The sequence below is a fragment of the Lagenorhynchus albirostris genome, chromosome 9 (assembly GCF_949774975.1).
Source record: "Lagenorhynchus albirostris chromosome 9, mLagAlb1.1, whole genome shotgun sequence".
NCBI lineage: Eukaryota > Metazoa > Chordata > Mammalia > Artiodactyla > Delphinidae > Lagenorhynchus > Lagenorhynchus albirostris.
The window spans coordinates 33747067-33764688 of NC_083103.1; the positions used below are offsets into that span (position 1 = coordinate 33747067).

At 36.9% G+C, this 17622-nt stretch overlaps 2 protein-coding genes across 9 annotated transcripts in view; one reads left to right on the forward strand and one right to left on the reverse strand.

The window, feature by feature from the left end:
- Positions 1–12648, reverse strand: part of GAS2 (growth arrest specific 2) — a 159494-nt gene extending 146846 nt beyond the window's left edge. For 2 of the 8 annotated variants that reach the window (XM_060159512.1, XM_060159510.1), the window contains exon 1: positions 11707–11758. The gene's annotated coding sequence lies outside the window, so the exon portion shown is untranslated. Of the gene's footprint in view, positions 1–11513; positions 11665–11706; positions 11819–12200 lie in introns of those variants that run through there. The other 6 variants (XM_060159511.1, XM_060159508.1, XM_060159509.1 and 3 more) reach the window with 6 other exon arrangements.
- FANCF (FA complementation group F) lies at positions 11840–13548 on the forward strand. Its single transcript, XM_060159503.1, has one exon. It carries the CDS (start codon positions 11871–11873, stop codon positions 12948–12950), a length of 1080 nt encoding a protein of 359 aa, XP_060015486.1. The 5' UTR covers positions 11840–11870; the 3' UTR covers positions 12951–13548.
- The last annotated feature ends 4074 nt before the right edge of the window (positions 13549–17622 follow it).

Sequence of the window (17622 nt, forward strand, 5' to 3'; positions counted from 1 at the left end):
CATTCAGTAGATTCATACTTTGAATTTTGATCTTTTCATGGGCTAGAGATATGTGGTCTGATACTCTCTTATGATGCTGGGCAGCAGCAGCGAGTGACACCTCCCGGTCAGCCATGCAATCATGAGGGTCAACCACCAATACACTGACAACCACTCTGTACCCATACAACCACTCTGGGTTTTCTTTAGTATAGTACAGTGTTCAATAAATGTCACGAGATAGTCAATGCTTTACTATAAAATAGGTTTTGTGTTATATGACTTGCTCAACTGGCTAATGTAAGTGGCCTGAGCACATTTAAGGTAGGTGAGGCTAAGCCATAATGTTTGGCAGTTTAGGAGTATTAAATTCATTTTTGATGAACTTAAGATATTTTTAGCTTATGATGGGTTTAATGGGACAACTCCATCGTAAGTTGAGGAAGATCTATAGGTAAAAGTCTTGGTGAAAAAAATATTTTTTTGCACTCTCTTTGTACTATGAATAGACATGATTCTACATATTAAATTTATATGAAACTTCCCAACAATTAATACTGAATTTTTTAAATTGGAAAATTAAGCTTGCTTTCGTAATTTTTTTTAGTATTGTTTTTTATGCTTGAAATGGTCAGTCACAATTCCTGATCAAGACCTTAACAAAGTTCTCTTCATAATCTTGAGTCACCATTGACTAGAAATGTTGTTGATAAAATAGGTAAAACCATTTTTATAGGCTTTTAAAATTTATAAGGAATGAGATTATATTTAAAGAAAAGCTCTTTTTTCTTTTCTTATGAAGGCAATATGTGAAACGTATACTATGATGATGAAAATGAATTTCAAGTCCAAAAAACAATTCAAATCACTTGTTCCAAAGTTTTAATGAAGTTCTAATTTTCAGAGTACACATGCATTGTCAGGGCAGTCCTTCTACTGCTAGCTTTGAGGCCACTTAAAGTCACATCCACTGCAAATGGAAAGGAGTGTCTCAAATTTGTGAAAACAGACATTTGGAGCCATCATCCAGATCTGTGCCCACAAGGAGATCTCATCCTCTAACCCTTCCTCCAACACCTTCCTCTGAACTCACTAGGGTTTGCCCTGTCCTTGTGGACATCTAGAACTCCTCCATTAACTTCTTGATGGGCTGCACTCTAGACACTGAGTAGATGCCCAGGTGGCAGAGCATGTCCAAAGAAGGACTGAAGAATGGTTATCAGATCTCTCATTATGTCAGTAATGACTCCAGCCTTCCAGACTTCATTCATATGCCCCAAGGCCAAAGGAGATTAATATTTCAGACATACGATTGTAACCTTTACTACTGTACACTGATTGGGAAGCTCAAGACCCAGAAAAAACATTTGCTTAGTTATAGTCAGTTACCTTTATGAAAACAATTCCAAAGGGTAAAAAGATCAACATTGTTGGGTTTTTTCTTTCTTATCAGGTATACAAACTTAATATTTTTGAGATTTGGTATGAGGTTCTACAATCTGATCAGGGACTAGTTATAATAACATAGGATGCAGGACAAGGCCATTTGTTCCTGGAAACTTGTCAGATTACCCTATACCTGTCTAACATCCTCTGTCCATTATAATTCATTTGATGATTTCTCCCCTTCGTAAGGGAAATAAGTAAAACAAAGAAATTTTGATTTTGTAGAAGGAACACCCAATAAGATCTATAGTCACCTCTAAGAAATATAGTTTGCATTGTCACAAAAAAATGGCAAATATGTTTGCAAAGTTCCTATAAGAAATCTCTCTTCAAAAGTTGTGCCAGCTTGCTATTTATTGTTGCTACTAAAGAACATAGAGAGACCTACTCTTACTCCAGTCTTGAATGAAGTAACAGAGTTAGGATCAGGTGTAATCATTGCCCATAGTATTTGCCCTCGGAGTGACTGTAAAAAAGTCAAAGCACTTTCCTTCCATGAAAAAGATTCTGGAATGAGACAAAAACCCTTCAGGTCCACCCTGCCTGAAGATGCAGAGTCCAGGTCTGCTTGTTCATATAGAAAAATATTATTTCAACAAGCAGAGGGCTGAAATAAGTGTGTCAATATAATATTGAAATAAGTGTGTGAATATAATATTGTTCAAAGTAAAATAAAGGGACATCAGAATACTTTGTTTTCATTGGTCTCCCAGCTCCATAGTGTCCTATAATTTCCGACTTAATGCATATCTTAAAATAACTAAAAAATTAGACCTAAACTAGAGCATGGAATGAACTCGATTTTTCAAGTCTTAATACTCCATTGGAAAAGACTGCAATAAAAACGTCTCAGGACCAACAGTGAATATTGCAGCATCAAGCTGTACGTTTCTTTGCTAAAATTTTCTCTACCTCTGACCATAGGGTGTTGGTGGTTGCTCTTTTATATTAGGGAGGAGTACAATTTGGAGAAGACATGGGAAGATGTACACTTTGGAGGCTTATATAACATTAACAACAATAGCCAATGTTTACTGAGTGTTTATATGCACCACATACCACACAATGTTCTAAAGGGCTGGTATTAGTTGGGTGCATTTAGTTGAAAGCAATAGAAAATGAAACTTGCAAGAAAAAAAATTGGTAATATATAGGGTTATAATCTTAAACAGGGTTAGTTTGAGAGTTGTCTTAATACAATGTATTCCTTGTGATTATGAGATTCTATTGGCTCAGGGAAGAAGAGGGCTATGGTAGCTTTGGGCCTCATATAAATATACAACATCAAGAGGAAGAAACAATCTCTTAAGCATGCTTGATACCCAGCTTGTATACAACTACATTGTCTAATATGACTATCTCTTCATATTGGTGAATGTGCATGATCTACCAACTCTGAAAAGAAAAGTAATCATCTAGGCCTAACTGATTGGAATTGATTCATCTGGCCACTTCTGAACAAATGTGTCATTAGAAAATGCTGAAGATTGGTTCAAGATGGCGGAGTACAAGGACATGCTCTCACTCCCTCTTGCGAGAGCACTGGAATCACAACTAACTGCTGAACAATCATCAACAGAAAGACACTGGAATTCACCAAAAAAGATACCCAACAACCAAAGACAAAGGAGAAGTCACAGTGAAATGGTAGGAGGGGTGCAATCACAATAAAATCAAATCCCGTAACTATTGGGTGGGTGACTCACAAACTGGAGAACACTTATACCACAGAAGTCCACCCACTGGAGTGAAGGTTCTGAGCCCCACGTCAGGCTTCCCAACCTGGTTCTGAGCTCCACGTCAGGCTTCCCAACGGGAGAAGGAATTCCTAGAGAATAAGACTTTGAAGGCTAGTGGGATTTGACTACAGGACGTTGACAGGACTGGGGGAAACAGACTCTCCACTCTTGGAGGGCACGCACAAAGTAGTGTGTGCATTGGGACCCAGGGGAAGGAGCAGTGACCCCATAGGAGATAGAACCAGACCTACCTGCTAGTGTTGGAGGGTTTCCGGCAGAAGCAGGGGGTGGATGTGTCTCACCATGAGGACAAGGACTGGCAGCAGAAATTCTTGTAAGTACTTCTTGGCATGAACCCTCCCAGAGTCCGCCATTAGCCCCACCAAAGAGCCCAGATAGGCTCCAGTGTTGGGTCACCTCAGGCCAAACAACCAACAAGGAAGGAACCTAGCCAAACCCATCAGCAGACAAGTGGATTAAAGTTTTACTGAGCTCTGCCCACCAGAGCAACAGCCAGCTCTACTCACCACCAGTCCCTGCCATCAGGAAACTTGTACAAGCCTCTTAGAGAGCCTCATCCATCAGAAGGCAGACAGCAGAAGCAAGAACAACAATCCTGCAGCCTGCGGTACAAAAACCACATTCACAGAAAGATAGACAGGATGAAAAAGCAGAGGGCTATGTACCAGATGAAGGAACAAGATAACACCCCAGGAAAACAACTAAATGAAGTGGAGATAGGGAACCATCCAGAAAAAGAATTCATAATAATAATAGTGAAGATGATCCAGGACCTGGCAAAAAGAATGGAGGCAAAGATCGAGAAGATGCAAGAAATGTTTAACAAACACCTAGAAGGATCACAGAACAAACAAAGAGAGATGAACAATGCAATAACTGAAATGAAAAATACACTAGAAGCAATCAATAGCAGAATAACTCAGGCAGAAGAACGGATAAGTGACCTGGAAGACAGAATGGTGGAATTCACTGGTGCAGAGCAGAATAAAGAAAAAAGAATGAAAAGAAATGAAGACAGCATAAGAGACATCTGGGAAAACATTAAATGGAAAAATATTCACATTATAGGGGTCCCAGAAGGAGAAGAGAGAGAGAAAGGACCAGAGAAAATATTTGAAGAGATTATAGTTGAAAGCTTCCCTCACATGGAAAAGGAAATAGCCACCCAAGTCCAGGAAGGGCAGAGAGTCCCATACAGGATAAACCCAAGGAGAAACATGCCGAGACACATAGTATTCAAACTGGCAAAAATTAAAGACAAAGAAAAATTACTGAAAGCAGCAAGGGAAAAACAACAAATAACATACAAGGAAACTCCCATAAGGTTAACAGCTGATTTCTCAGCAGAAACTCTACAAGCCAGAAGGGAGGGGCATGACATATTTAAAGTGATGAAAGGGAAAAACCTACAATCAAGATTACTCTACCCAGCAAGGAACACATTCAGATTTGATGGAGAAATCAAAAGCTTTACAGACAAGCAAAAGCTAAGAGAATTCAGCACCACAAAACCAGCTCTACAACAAATGCTAAAGGAACTTCTCTAAGTGGGAAGCACAAGAGAAGAAAAGGACCTACAAAAACAAACTTAAAACAATTAAGAATATTGTCATAGGAACATACATATCGATAATTACCTTAAATGTGAATGGATTAAATGCTCCAACCAAAAGACACAGGCTCGCGGAATGGATACAAAAACAGGACCAATATATATGCTGTCTGAAGTGGGTCAAGAGACCCACTTCAGACCTAGGGACACATACAGACTGAAAGTGAGGGGATGGAAAAAGATATTCCATGCAAATGGAAATCAAAAGAAAGCTGGAGTAGCAATACGCATATCAGATAAAATAGACTTTAAAGAATGTTACAAAAGACAAGGAAGGACACTACATAATGATCAAGGGATCAATCCAAGAAGAAGATGTAACAATTTTAAATATATATGCACCCAACAAAGGAGCACCTCAATACATAAGGCAACTGCTAACAGCTATAAAAGAAGAAATCGACAGTAACACAATAATAGTGGGGGACTTTAACACCTCACTTACACCAATGGACAGATCATTCAAAATGAAAATAAATAAGGAAAGAGAAGCTTTAATAGACACAATAGACCAGATAGATTTAATTGATATTTATAGGACATTCCATCCAAAAACAGCAGATTACACTTTCTTCTCAAGTGCGCACGGAACATTGTCCAGGATAGATCACATCTTGGGTCACAAATCAAGCCTCAGTAAATTTAAGGAAATTGAAATCATATCAAGCATCTTTTCTGACCACAACGCTATGAGATTAGAAATCAATTACAGGGAAAAAAACACAAACACATGGAGGCTAAACAACACATTACTAAATAACCAAGAGATCACTGAAGAACTCAAACAGGAAATCAAAAAATACCTCGAGAAAAATGACAATGAAAACATGACGATCAAAACCTATGGATGCAGCAAAAGCAGTTCTAAGAGGGAAGTTTATAGCAATACAAGCCTACCTCAAGAAAAAAGAAAACTATCAAATAAACAACCTAACCTTACACCTAAAGGAACTAGAGAAAGAAGAACAAACAAAACCCAAAGTTAGCAGAACGAAAGGAATCATAAAGATCAGAGCAGAAATAAATGAAATAGAAACAAAGAAAACAATAGCAAAGATCAATAAAACTAAAAGCTGGTTCTTTGAGAAGACAAACAAAACTGATAAACCATTAGCCAAACTCATCAAGAAAAAGAGGGAGAGGACTCAAATCAATAAAATTATAAATGAAAACGGAGAAGTTACAACAGACACCGCAGAAATAAAAAGCATACTAAGAGACTAACTACTACAAGCAACTCTATGCCAATAAAATGGACAACCTGGAAGAAATGGACAAATTCTTAGAAAGGTATAACCTTCCAAGACTGAACTAGGAAGAAATAGAAAATATGAACAGACCAATTACAAGTAATGAAATTGAAACTGTGATTAAAAATCTTCCAACAAACAAAAGTCCAGGACCAGATGGCTTAAAAGGTGAATTCTATCAAACATTTAGAGAAGAGCTAACACCCATCCTTCTCAAACTCTTCCAAAAAATTGCAGAGGAAGGAACACTCCCAAACTGATTCTATGAGGCCACCATCACCCTGATACCAAAACCAGACAAAGATACTACAGAAAAAGAAAATTACAGACCAATATCACTGAAGAATATGGATGCAAAAATCCTCAACAAAATACTAGCAAACAGAATCCAACAACACATTAAAAGGATCATACACCATGATCAAGGGGGATTTATGCCAGGGATGCAAGGATTCTTCAATATATGCAAAGCAATCAACGTGATACACTATATTAACAAATTAAGGAGTAAAAACCATACAATCATCTCAATAGGTGCAGGTAAAGCTTCTTAGAAAATTCAACACACATTTATGGTAAAAACTCTCCAGAAAGTGGGCATAGAGGGAACCTAACTCAACATAATAAAGGCCACATATGACAAACCCACAGCAAACATCATTCTCAATGGTGAAAAACTGAAAGCATTTCCTCTAAGATCAGGAACAAGACAAGCATGTCCACTCTCACCACTGTTATTCAACATAATTTTGGAAGTCCTAGTCACAGCAATCAGAGAAGAAAAAGAAATAAAAGGAATACAAATTGGAAAAGAAGAAGTAAAACTGTCACTGTCTGCAGATGACATGATACTATACATAGAGAATCCTAAAGCTGCCACCAGAAAAGTACTAGAGCTAATCAATGGATTTCGTAAAGTAGCAGGATACAAAATGAATGCACAAAAATCTCTTGCATTCCTATACACTAATGATGAAAAAATCTGAAATAGAAATTATGGAAACACTCCCATTTACCATTGCAACCAAAAGAATAAAATACCTAGGAATAAACCCACCTAGGGAGACAAAAGACCTGTATGCAGAAAAGTATAAGATACTGATGAAAGAAATTAAAGATGATACCAACAGATGGAGAGATATACCATGTTCTTGGATTGGAAGAATCAATATTGTGAAAATGACTATACTACGCAAAGCAATCTACAGATTCAATGCAATCCCTGTCAAATTACCAATGGCAATTTTTACAGAACTAGAACAAAAAATCTTAAAATTTCTATGGAGACACAAAAGACCCCAAATAGCCAAAGCAGTCTTGAGGGAAAAAAACGAAGCTGGAGGAATCAGACTCCATGACTTCAGACTATACTACAAAGCTACAGTAATCAAGACAATATGGTACTGGCACAAAAACAGAAATATAGATCAATGGAACAGGATAGAAAGCCCAGAGATAAACCCATGCACCTATGGTCAACTAATCTATGACAAAGGAGGCAAAGATATATAATGGAGAAAAGACAGTCTCTTCAATAAATCTCACTAGGAAAACTGGACACCTCCATGTAAAACAATGAAATTAGAACATTCCCTAACACCATACACAAAAATAAATTCAAAATGATTAGAGACCTAAATGTAAGACTAGACACTATAAAACTCTTAGAGGAAAACATAGGAAGAATACTCTTTGACATAAATCACAGCAAGATCTTTTTTGATCCACCTCCTAGACATGGAAATAAAAACAAAAATAAACAAATGGGGCTTAATGAAACTTAAAAGCTTTTGCAAAGCAAAGGAAACTACAAACAAGACAAAAAGACAATGTCAGAATGGGAGAAGATATTTGCAAATGAATCAATGGACAAATGATTAATCTCCAAAATATATAAACAGCTCATGCATCTCAATATTAAAAAAACAAACAACCCAATCCAAAAATGGGCAGAAGACCTAAATAGACATTTCTCCAAAGAAGACATACAGATGGCCAAGAAGCACATGAAAAGCTGCTCAACGTCACTAATTATTAGAGAAATGTAAATTAAAACTACAATGACGTGTCACCTCACACCAGTTAGAATGGGCATCGTTAGAAAATCTACAAATAACAAATATTGGACAGGGTGTGGAGAAAGGGGAACCCTCTTGCACTGTTGGTGGGAATGTAAATTGATACAGCCACTATGAAGAACAGTATGGAAGTTCCTTAAAAAACTAAAAATAGAACTACCATATGACCCAGCAATCCCACCACTGGGCATATACCCAGAGAAAACCATAATTCAAAAAGACACATGCACCCCAATGTTCATTGCAGCACTATTTACAATAGCCCGGTCATGGAAGCAACCTAAATGTCCATCAACAGACAAATGGATAAAGCAGATGTGGTACATATATACAATGGAATATTACTCAGCCATAAAAAAGAATGAAATTGGGTCATTTGTAGAGATGTGGATGGATCTAGAGACTGTCATACAGAGTGAAGTAAGTCAGAAAGAGAAAAACAAATATTGTATATTAACGCATATATGTGAAACCTAGAAAAATGGTACAAGTGAACCAGTTTTTATGGCAGAAGTTGAGACACGGATGTAGAACACAAACTTATGGACACCAAGGGAGGAAAGCAGCGGCGGCGGGGCGGGAGGGTTGGTAAGATGAATTGGGAGATTGGGATTGACATACATACACTAATATGTATAAAAGGGATAACTAATAAGAACCTGCTGTATAAAAAAATAAAATAAAATTCAAAAAAAATTTAAAAAATGAAGGACAAAAAAATAAAATAAATAAACATCCAAGATATATTTTATAGCACAGGGAATTTTAGTCATTATCTTGTAATAATAGTTAATGAAGTATAAACTATAAAAATAGCTGAATCACTATGCTGAAACTAATATAATATTGTAAATCAAGTATACTTCAATAAAAAGAAAACCATTATTGAGACAACTGTATAAGTTTGAACAGGGTCTGATGATTAAATTATAATAATACATTGATGTTAATTTCCTGACATTGATGGTTATATTTAGCTATGTAGGAAAATTTTCATATTTATAATAAACACAGTATTCAGGGTAATGTTTTATTATGTCACTGGCAACTACTTCTCAGTGTTTCAGAAAAATAAAAGTTCTATATTGTCTCTGAAAAAAAAAAAAAGAAAATGCTATACATCGATAGGCTCAAGGCTGGGTTCCTAAATTAATTACTGAATTAAGAGAGGGGTGGATTAACATGATTGGCTCAAATTGGCCTACCCCTTGAGCTGAGCTGGAGTCAGTACTCCAAATTGCATCTTTATTATGCAAAGAGGGTGGGGGTAATAATAGAATGAATATTAAAAGACAGCCAAAATACCAAGGATGGCATTTCACATTTATTATTTCATTTAATCCTCACCAGAACCCTATGAGGTAAACTTTTTGTGAATGTCTCTTTTTCTGATGCTTAGTTGTTTATGATGCTTAACTCTCATGGTTTGATTGATGTATTTTAATGAAATCTCCCGAAATCTGGCCTTTCAGTCTCTGTCCTAATTTACTGTATCCCAGAAATTTAGGAATCATAATGAAGATATGGGAGATTCGTACTAGTATTTGTAGCACACACTATACACGTTAACATCCTTATGTTATTTTTCTCACTTGCATTTTCCTGTATTTCACGATAGTTTAAGGCCTAACTGAAGTATCAGTCCTTTGTAAAGCCTTCCTTGAACTCTCCTGTCAATTTATATCTGGTCTCTCATAGCATCATTCTTAGAATTTTTTAAACACATAAAATCTGAATTGCACTATAGTTCAGTGTTTTTGTGCCCCTTCCACCCCTGCCTCAAGAATGTAGTTTTCTTGAAGCAAAGGACCTTGTCAAAATCATTTTTTCAATCCCTAATACTTTACATGTAGTAGAAGCTTAATAAATGATCATTGAATTTTGTTGATTAAATGGAACATTGAGGAGAAGCTCCAAACCCTAGGCTTTTCTTTCTTCTAAAGGGGAAAATTTCACAGACATTGTGTTCATTTAATGAAAATAAGCGAATGTGAAATATGCATAAATTTACATATTATAATGCCCAAGCAGGGATTTTAGCTAAAATTTTTTTTTTTTAGCTAAAATTTTTAAAAAGTGGAAAGATCTGAAACTAATCTGCACAATTCCTGCCATAAGGTCTCACTCCCATCCCGACCTGAAGGCAGATTTTTTGGACTTTTTCACCTCCTTGAACGGATTGGGCTCTCTCAACTCAGGTACCTGTAAATTAACTGTTCCCTTGACCTTGAAAACGTTTTTCAACATTCATCTTTGGGCTTTCAGGAGAAAGTCAGTTTCTTACAGAGGGAGGCCTTCCCCATCACCTAAGTCTTGGAGATCCACCTTCGTTATAGCCTCCTATCACATTTGAGGTTATTTGTTTAATTTTGCTCTTAAATGCTAGGAAATGAACTTCTCCACCAGGACAAGGACAACATCTATTTATTTACAAATAAATCCCTAGTACCTTACACTATGTGACATAATAAGTGCTCAATTTAAGAATAAATTGGTGAAGCCTGTGCATTTGCTAAAAGTAGACTGCACATTTGGCTCAAAGTTTCTAGTATCCAACACAAAGATAAAATCAAGTAACCGCTACAGACCAACTGAGAGTTTAGGCTAAGTGATAAATATCAGATCTTAAAACTGAATTAACAGCATGAACACCACTGCTTTATTCATTTTTTAAAAAAAGTTAATAAATGAAAAATGACTCTTCCTGTTAAATTTGTTTCTCTTCTCCTTTTTGTTAAAGCAAAACAAAACAAAACACCAGTTTCGACTACTCATTAGAATACTTTTGCTTGGTGTCTTTAGACTGGAAACAAACTCAGCTCAAATGACTTATTGTGTCATCAACTTCAGTAGATTAGAAATTGTTGTAGGTTTCTGAACAAAACCCCTACAGGTTGGCAGATAAACATCTGTAGAACACATAAATTTGTGAATAATCCAGATAACATTCCAGAAGTGGATTCTTCTTCCCCCTCCCCCTTCCCACAATCTTTAGACAAGCATTTGTTTTTGTTATATGCTGTTAAATGCCACTTAGTTCCATTAGTTGTGTGAAATAAGAGTCAATTAAGTTATTCTGCCTTGAGAATTACAAAACAAAAAACAATAATGAAACTTTGAAATAAAATTTAAGTTCCTTTACTATTTTAATAAAGTATTAATCTTTAAGTTTCAGGATTCAAGTTCTAAAGGATTCAAGTCTAATAATGAAAGGATAAGGTCAAGGCCCAGACTTTAGCATAGTGTCTGGTATTAATTAATTGAAGGTCAGTACCTTTCTACTAAACTGAATTGAACCAAAATTTTTATTTAACTACATTTTGTTATATGTAACAGACCGTGTCTGGCTTTCCCCAATTATGATAAACCTTAACACAGATTCACTCACGCAAAACTCAGGAAACTTCTACTAGAGATGTTTATAAAGCGAAAGGAAGCACGGAGACCTCCGTAACTAACAGCATCTCCCACGTGGCTCCGGGAATTCTCTAATCCTAGCCCTCCCTTTATTCTCCCTCCCGTATGAGCCTCCTCAATATCTACGGCAAAAGTAAAACCAAAAGCACTTTCCCGGGGCTTACATTTCTCGGAGTGCAGGTACCCGGATTAAAGCCGCTGTCAGATTGACAGGGATTTTACCCAATAGCGTTGCAGAGAGGCGTATCGTTTCACCAACACGCCAATCAAGCACGCAGAGAGTAGCCGGCTCCAAGGTGAAGGCGGAAGTAAGGCCCTAGCGCGCTCAATGGAACCGCTCTTGCAGCACCTGGAGCGGTTCTCCGAGGTTCTGGCTGTCTCCCGCACGACCCACGTCAGCACCTGGGACCCCGTGACCGTGCGCAGGGCCCTACAGTGGGCTCGCTACCTGCGCCACATCCACAAGCGCTTTGGCCGCCATGCCCGCATTAGCAAGGCGCTGGAGCGGCGACTGCAAAACCGGTGGAAGCAGCAGGGCGACTCTGGGCCTGCTCCAGCCCCGGGGTTGGCGAACTTCCAGGCCTTGGGGCTCTGCGACCAGCTGCTGTCCCTGCGACTGCTGGCGAACCCGGCCCTCGGGGATGCCTCCTTTCACTACCTGCTGCAGCAGCTCTTTCCGGGCCCTGGCGTCCCGGACGCCGAGGAGGAGTCGCTCCAAGGCAGCCTGGCCCGCCTCGCCCGCCGCCGGGCCGCTCTTCACATGCTGCGCTTCAACGCCTATGGAGAGAACCCGGCCCTTCAGGAGGACCCACTGATGAAGACCCAGGCGGAGCTGCTGCTGAGGCGTCTGCAGGAGGTGGGGGAGGCCGATGCAGGGGGCCCTGGTAGGCTTCTCAGCAGCCTGTGGGAGCGCTCGCCCCAGAACAACTTCCTGAAGGTGGTAGCGGCCGCGCTGTTGCTGCCGCCGTCGTCTCCCCGGCCCCAAGAAGAGGAATTGAAACTAGGCAGCCCCAAAACTCCGGGAGAGGAGGGTCAAGAGCTGCTTCGCTGGCTTCTGGGGAAATCGGATGTCATGGTTGCTTTTTGCCGCAGCCTCCCAGCCGGGCTTTTAACTTTGGTGGCGGGGCGCCATCCAGAGCTCTCCCGGGTCTATCTGGGCCTGCTAACAGACTGGGGTCGACAGCTGCACTACAGCCTTCAGAAAGGCCTTTGGATTGGAACTGAATCCCAGGATGTGCCCTGGGAGGAGTTGTTGAGCAGGTTTCAAAGCCTCTGTCAGGCCCCTCCACCTCTGAAAGATGAAGTTTTTACTGCCCTGAAGTCCTGTAAGGCTCAAGATGGAGATTTCGAAGTCCCTGGTCTTAGCATCTGGACAGACCTGTTGCTGTCTCTTGGGAGTAGTGCGTGATATTGCATTTGGGCAGAGACAAGTTCTCAGCCCAGGCCCCAGTTCTCTATGGGCAACGTTCTGTAACTGAGCAATCGAATATACGGTTTACAAAATTAAAATCCCAGTGTTCTCGCCAAATGTCTTGTACTTTGATGTGTCCAAAATATTATTGTAGGTCCTAATATATAATAGGTGTAATTGTAACTTAATTACAGATATGTAAGTAACTGGCTTGTAGTGCCATGGATTTTCTGTTTAGAGGAGGTAACATTGGAAGTATCCTACCTAAACCCATGGAGTTAATAGTTTGCATTCTAGAAGGCGCATTTCTAATAACGTTGAAAAGATATGTGCTTGTCAAAGAAAATGCAGCTTTAAAGTGACAAACAAGACACCTTTTTTAATATTATTAATGCCTTACTTTTGCAGGTTTTTCTTGGTTTTTTTTTTAAATCCCCAGAAGTGATTTCTCTAACCAACAACATGTGCTGCCAGAAATGGTTTGGAAAGCCAACTGGCCTAGTTGGACTTTAAACCCTGGACTTTGGCCTTGTTAACCTAACGTTCTAACCAATTAACCAGCGTCAACATGTATTAAAATTGTGTTATTCAGAAATTTTGTTTCTCATTTCTGTGCATTGAAAGATCATACAGTAATTTAAAGCATTGACTTAAGAAAAAATTTTACAGCATGGTAAATACAAATATATGCCTTTGGATATTAATTTAGCATTTGATGGTAAAAGAAAACAAACTTCTGAATTAGTGCTGCTTCTGCCATTGACTAGGTTAATAAATCACAACCTTGGTGTTACAGTTGCCTCATGTTGAATGAAGTGTTGAGACTAAAATAGTCAAATTCTCCCACTTTGTCCTTGTTAGCTGCCCTATGGGGACAGTTTAGAATATTTGTTTAGTGTGTGTAGGAACCTAATTTTGTGAGTTTACCCAGATGCTCCACTACCAGCAGAGTGATTGCCAATCACCAAACTTAAGAATGATTTATTCATTTTTATTAGGGGGAATATAACTTTCTGTTCATCAAGATTTTTTTTTCCATAACCAAGTTAGTTGGTTGCAAGATTCTTCTAATTCCAGAAATGGAATTAGAGCAAAAGGAGTTGTATAATCTTGTAGAATTTTTTATTCTATAGTGAAACCTGGAGTAAACTACTGTTCTGCTAGCAAGTACACTTTTCCAGATGATCCTGGGTTAACACAAGCAAGTTTGTATTTCCTGTGGTTTGATTCCTTTTTCTAGCTCTAATCCATGTAGACCATCTTTTAGATTTAATTTGCCATTAATGCAGGAAGAAAGGCAATTCCTTCTGTTAGTTACCTGAAAGTCTTTTTTCAGGAAGCATAACCCAATGAAGAGTTCTGCCCACACAAGTCATAATATTGACCCATAAACCTAAGTCCCATAACCCTAACCTTTAGCTTTAAAGAATGACAGTTTGTAAACTTATTTCCCTATTTCTGCTGCAACATTGCACACTCTTTTTCAAGATAAAATGGTAAAAATTGTTATAGACTTCAGTAAAAAAAAATTTTTAATCTATTTTTATACTCACCATATCTTATTTTAGGCTCCATGCTATGTTCATTGCACAGATAACCATATTTAATCTTCACATCAAGACTGTATTGTTATAAATCAAGATACAAGCTAAAGAAGATTAACTACAATGCCCAAGGGCACACAGAAAATAAGCAACATGAGAGCAGAAGCCAATCTGTTACGTTTTTCCCCCAGAGCCTAGCACAGTGCCTGGCATGTGGTAGATACTCCAAATGTTTGAATAAATGAAGCCAGGATTAGAACCTTAATCTATATTCTTAACAACAGTAAAATTTTTTTTTTTTTGACCATGCCACATGGCTTGTGGGATCTTAATTCCCAGAGGAGGGATCGAACCTGGGCCCAGCAGTGAAAGTCCCGAGTCCTAACTACTGGACCAGCAGGGAATTCCTCTTAATCTGTATTCTTTATCTTGTTTTAAACAAAGTTAAAGGCTTGAAGAGGTGTTATTGAATATAGAAATCTTACTATCACTCTGAATCTATAGGAAGAGAGAAAAAATGAGAGGAAGAATGGGAAATTGAATAAATAAATTCAAGATTCTTATGAGCCAGCAGATAAAATGACTGCATGTGCCTGTTGTTTTTTGTTAGTATTAGTTGAGGACAAATATCTCAATGCTTTCTGAAAACTTCCCTTGGACTGAGTGTATATTTATTGAGTATATTAGAATGTTTTAAATCTAAATGCTGTTGTCCATGTGCTGGCTGCTTATTAAGGTTCTGATTCCAATGGAAAATGTGTAAGATTTGGCTTTGAGTACATGAATAAGGCTATGCATTTGTATGGTGTCATACAGTATACAAAGTTTTGCAATTAAATCATCTTAGCAGAACCTCTTAATATAACTGTAAGACAGGATAATGTGCTGTGAACTTCAAGTTTTATTAAGGAGTTGTGACTACAGGTAGTGATTTGTCCAGTATTTATATGACTCTTGAGTGGTAAGGTCACCAAGGATATGGATCTTTTCTAACTTACATTCACTCCACAAATCTTTTCTAGGGAGGTAGATTGCTGATTTGAAAACCAATACTGTATTAAAAAATTTTAAATGTCTGTATCATCAATGTATACTCTAACAGGGACTGGCACATGGGAGAAATTATATTTATCAAATATGGTTTAAATTTGGGTTATTATCTACTACTATAACTTTTACCTAGTTATTTCACTGTAGGAATCAGAGTTCATTTATCTATGAAACAGAAAAATTCCACCCTTTTGAACTGCTTAGCACAATTAAAAGATAAAATGATAATGCATATGAAAATGATGTCAGAAATTATAAACAGGCCGATTCATCTATTTTCTCTTCTTTAAATTGATAAACATATAAATAAATGTAAAATATGATTCACACAATGAATTAGTATTTATGAAAAGCAACCATACCTGAAGGTGTAATAAGAACTGAGACTCATCATTAAGATTTGACCATTAAAATAAATTTGAAATAAAATGAGGAGTTTAATATTTTAATACACTTTTATTGGATAAATAATATGGTAACAATATTAAAGGAATACCCTATCGCATTGGCACTATTTTCATTTTTGTGTATTCCTATCCATCTTTTGGTCACGTGTCTGCTATTTCCATACCTGTAATTAATGTATATAACATCTCTAGATTTTATCAAGTTATCAAATATTTTTATGTTTAGTCTTTAAAAATAAAGGAAAATATGTACTTATTAGAAAGTAAGTCCTCAATAAATGCTAGTTAAATGCTTTTCCTATGTTTAATGAGATGAAAATGTTGAGGTCTTTTTTCTTTTCTTTTTCTTTTTTATTATTTTTTTTTTGCCCACACACGTGGCTTGCAGGATCTTAGTTCCCTGACCAGGGATAGAATCCAGGCCCGTGGTAGTGAAAGTGCCAAGTCCTAACCACTGGACAACCAGGGAATTCCCTCTTTTTCTTTTATTATGTTAACTTTTCTAATGATAATTTGTCGTTGCTTTTCAGAGATGCTCAGTCAAATGTATTAAATTTTTAATATTCTGTTCAATTCAGCTTATATTTTATTTAGATTTTTGATTCTGAGTTCATGAGTGAGATTGACCTGTAATTTTTTATTCTTATATACTTTTGTTTGAATTCAGTATTTTACTGGCCATATAGAATGAATTAGAGACTACTCTTTTTCTTATTGTCTGTGAGAGTTTTATAAAATTGGAATGAACAATTCCTTGGGAGTCTTATAGAATTATTCTGTAATACAATCCAAACCTGATTTTTTTTTAATTGAATGACTTAACTACATTTTCAATTTCTTTATGGCTATTGGAACAAAATTGTTTCTTACCTTTTTTATCACTAGTGTTTTCCTACCTTTTTATCACTAACACACCTACAATTCTGTTTCATTTTTATTCCTTTTTTTCCTCTTTGTCTTAGCTTTTCTTGATTTGTCTTCCCAAGTGTTATCTATTACATAATTTTTCCCAGTGAATTAAGTTTATTATATCACTTTTTCTATTTCAAAAATTTATGTTCTTATTTTATCTATTTTCTTCTTTGCTTTTATTCTGCTGTTCCTTCCTTAGTTCTTAAACAAAGTCATTTAGCTCATTTGTAACTTTTTTTATTATGTAAGTATTTAAATTGCCCTTTAAATTTTGCTTTCACTGCAAGTCTCTTGTTTTGATATTTAACATTTTCATTATCATTCAGTTCTAAGTATTTATAGCTTAGTTTCCACAATGATTTCTTCTATAATCTATGGATTACTTAAAATTGTTTTTTAAATTCCTCAATGGATAAATATTCTTAAAATTATCTTTTTGTTATTCTTTTCCAAATTAATTTATTTTTGTCAGAAAATGTAGTTTATATGATACTGAATCTTTGATATTTATTGATACTTGGTTTATTGTCCAAATAAGTGGTCAGTTTTTATAAATGTGCTGCATGTACTTGAAAAGAATGTGTTTTCTCTAATTTGGGGACACACATTTCTACATATATATTTTAAATTAACTTTGTAAACTTTAAAAAAAATTATTCTGCATATTTACTACTCCTTTTCTGTTTGTCCTATCAAATAAGTGAGGGAGCAGTGCTGAAATTCCCCACTATGTTGGGAAAGTTGGACAGCTGCATG

Bases quoted from the DNA above. Each gene is read 5' to 3' on its own strand.
- FANCF (XM_060159503.1), top strand. From the start codon at position 11,871: ATGGAACCGCTCTTGCAGCACCTGGAGCGGTTCTCCGAGGTTCTGGCT.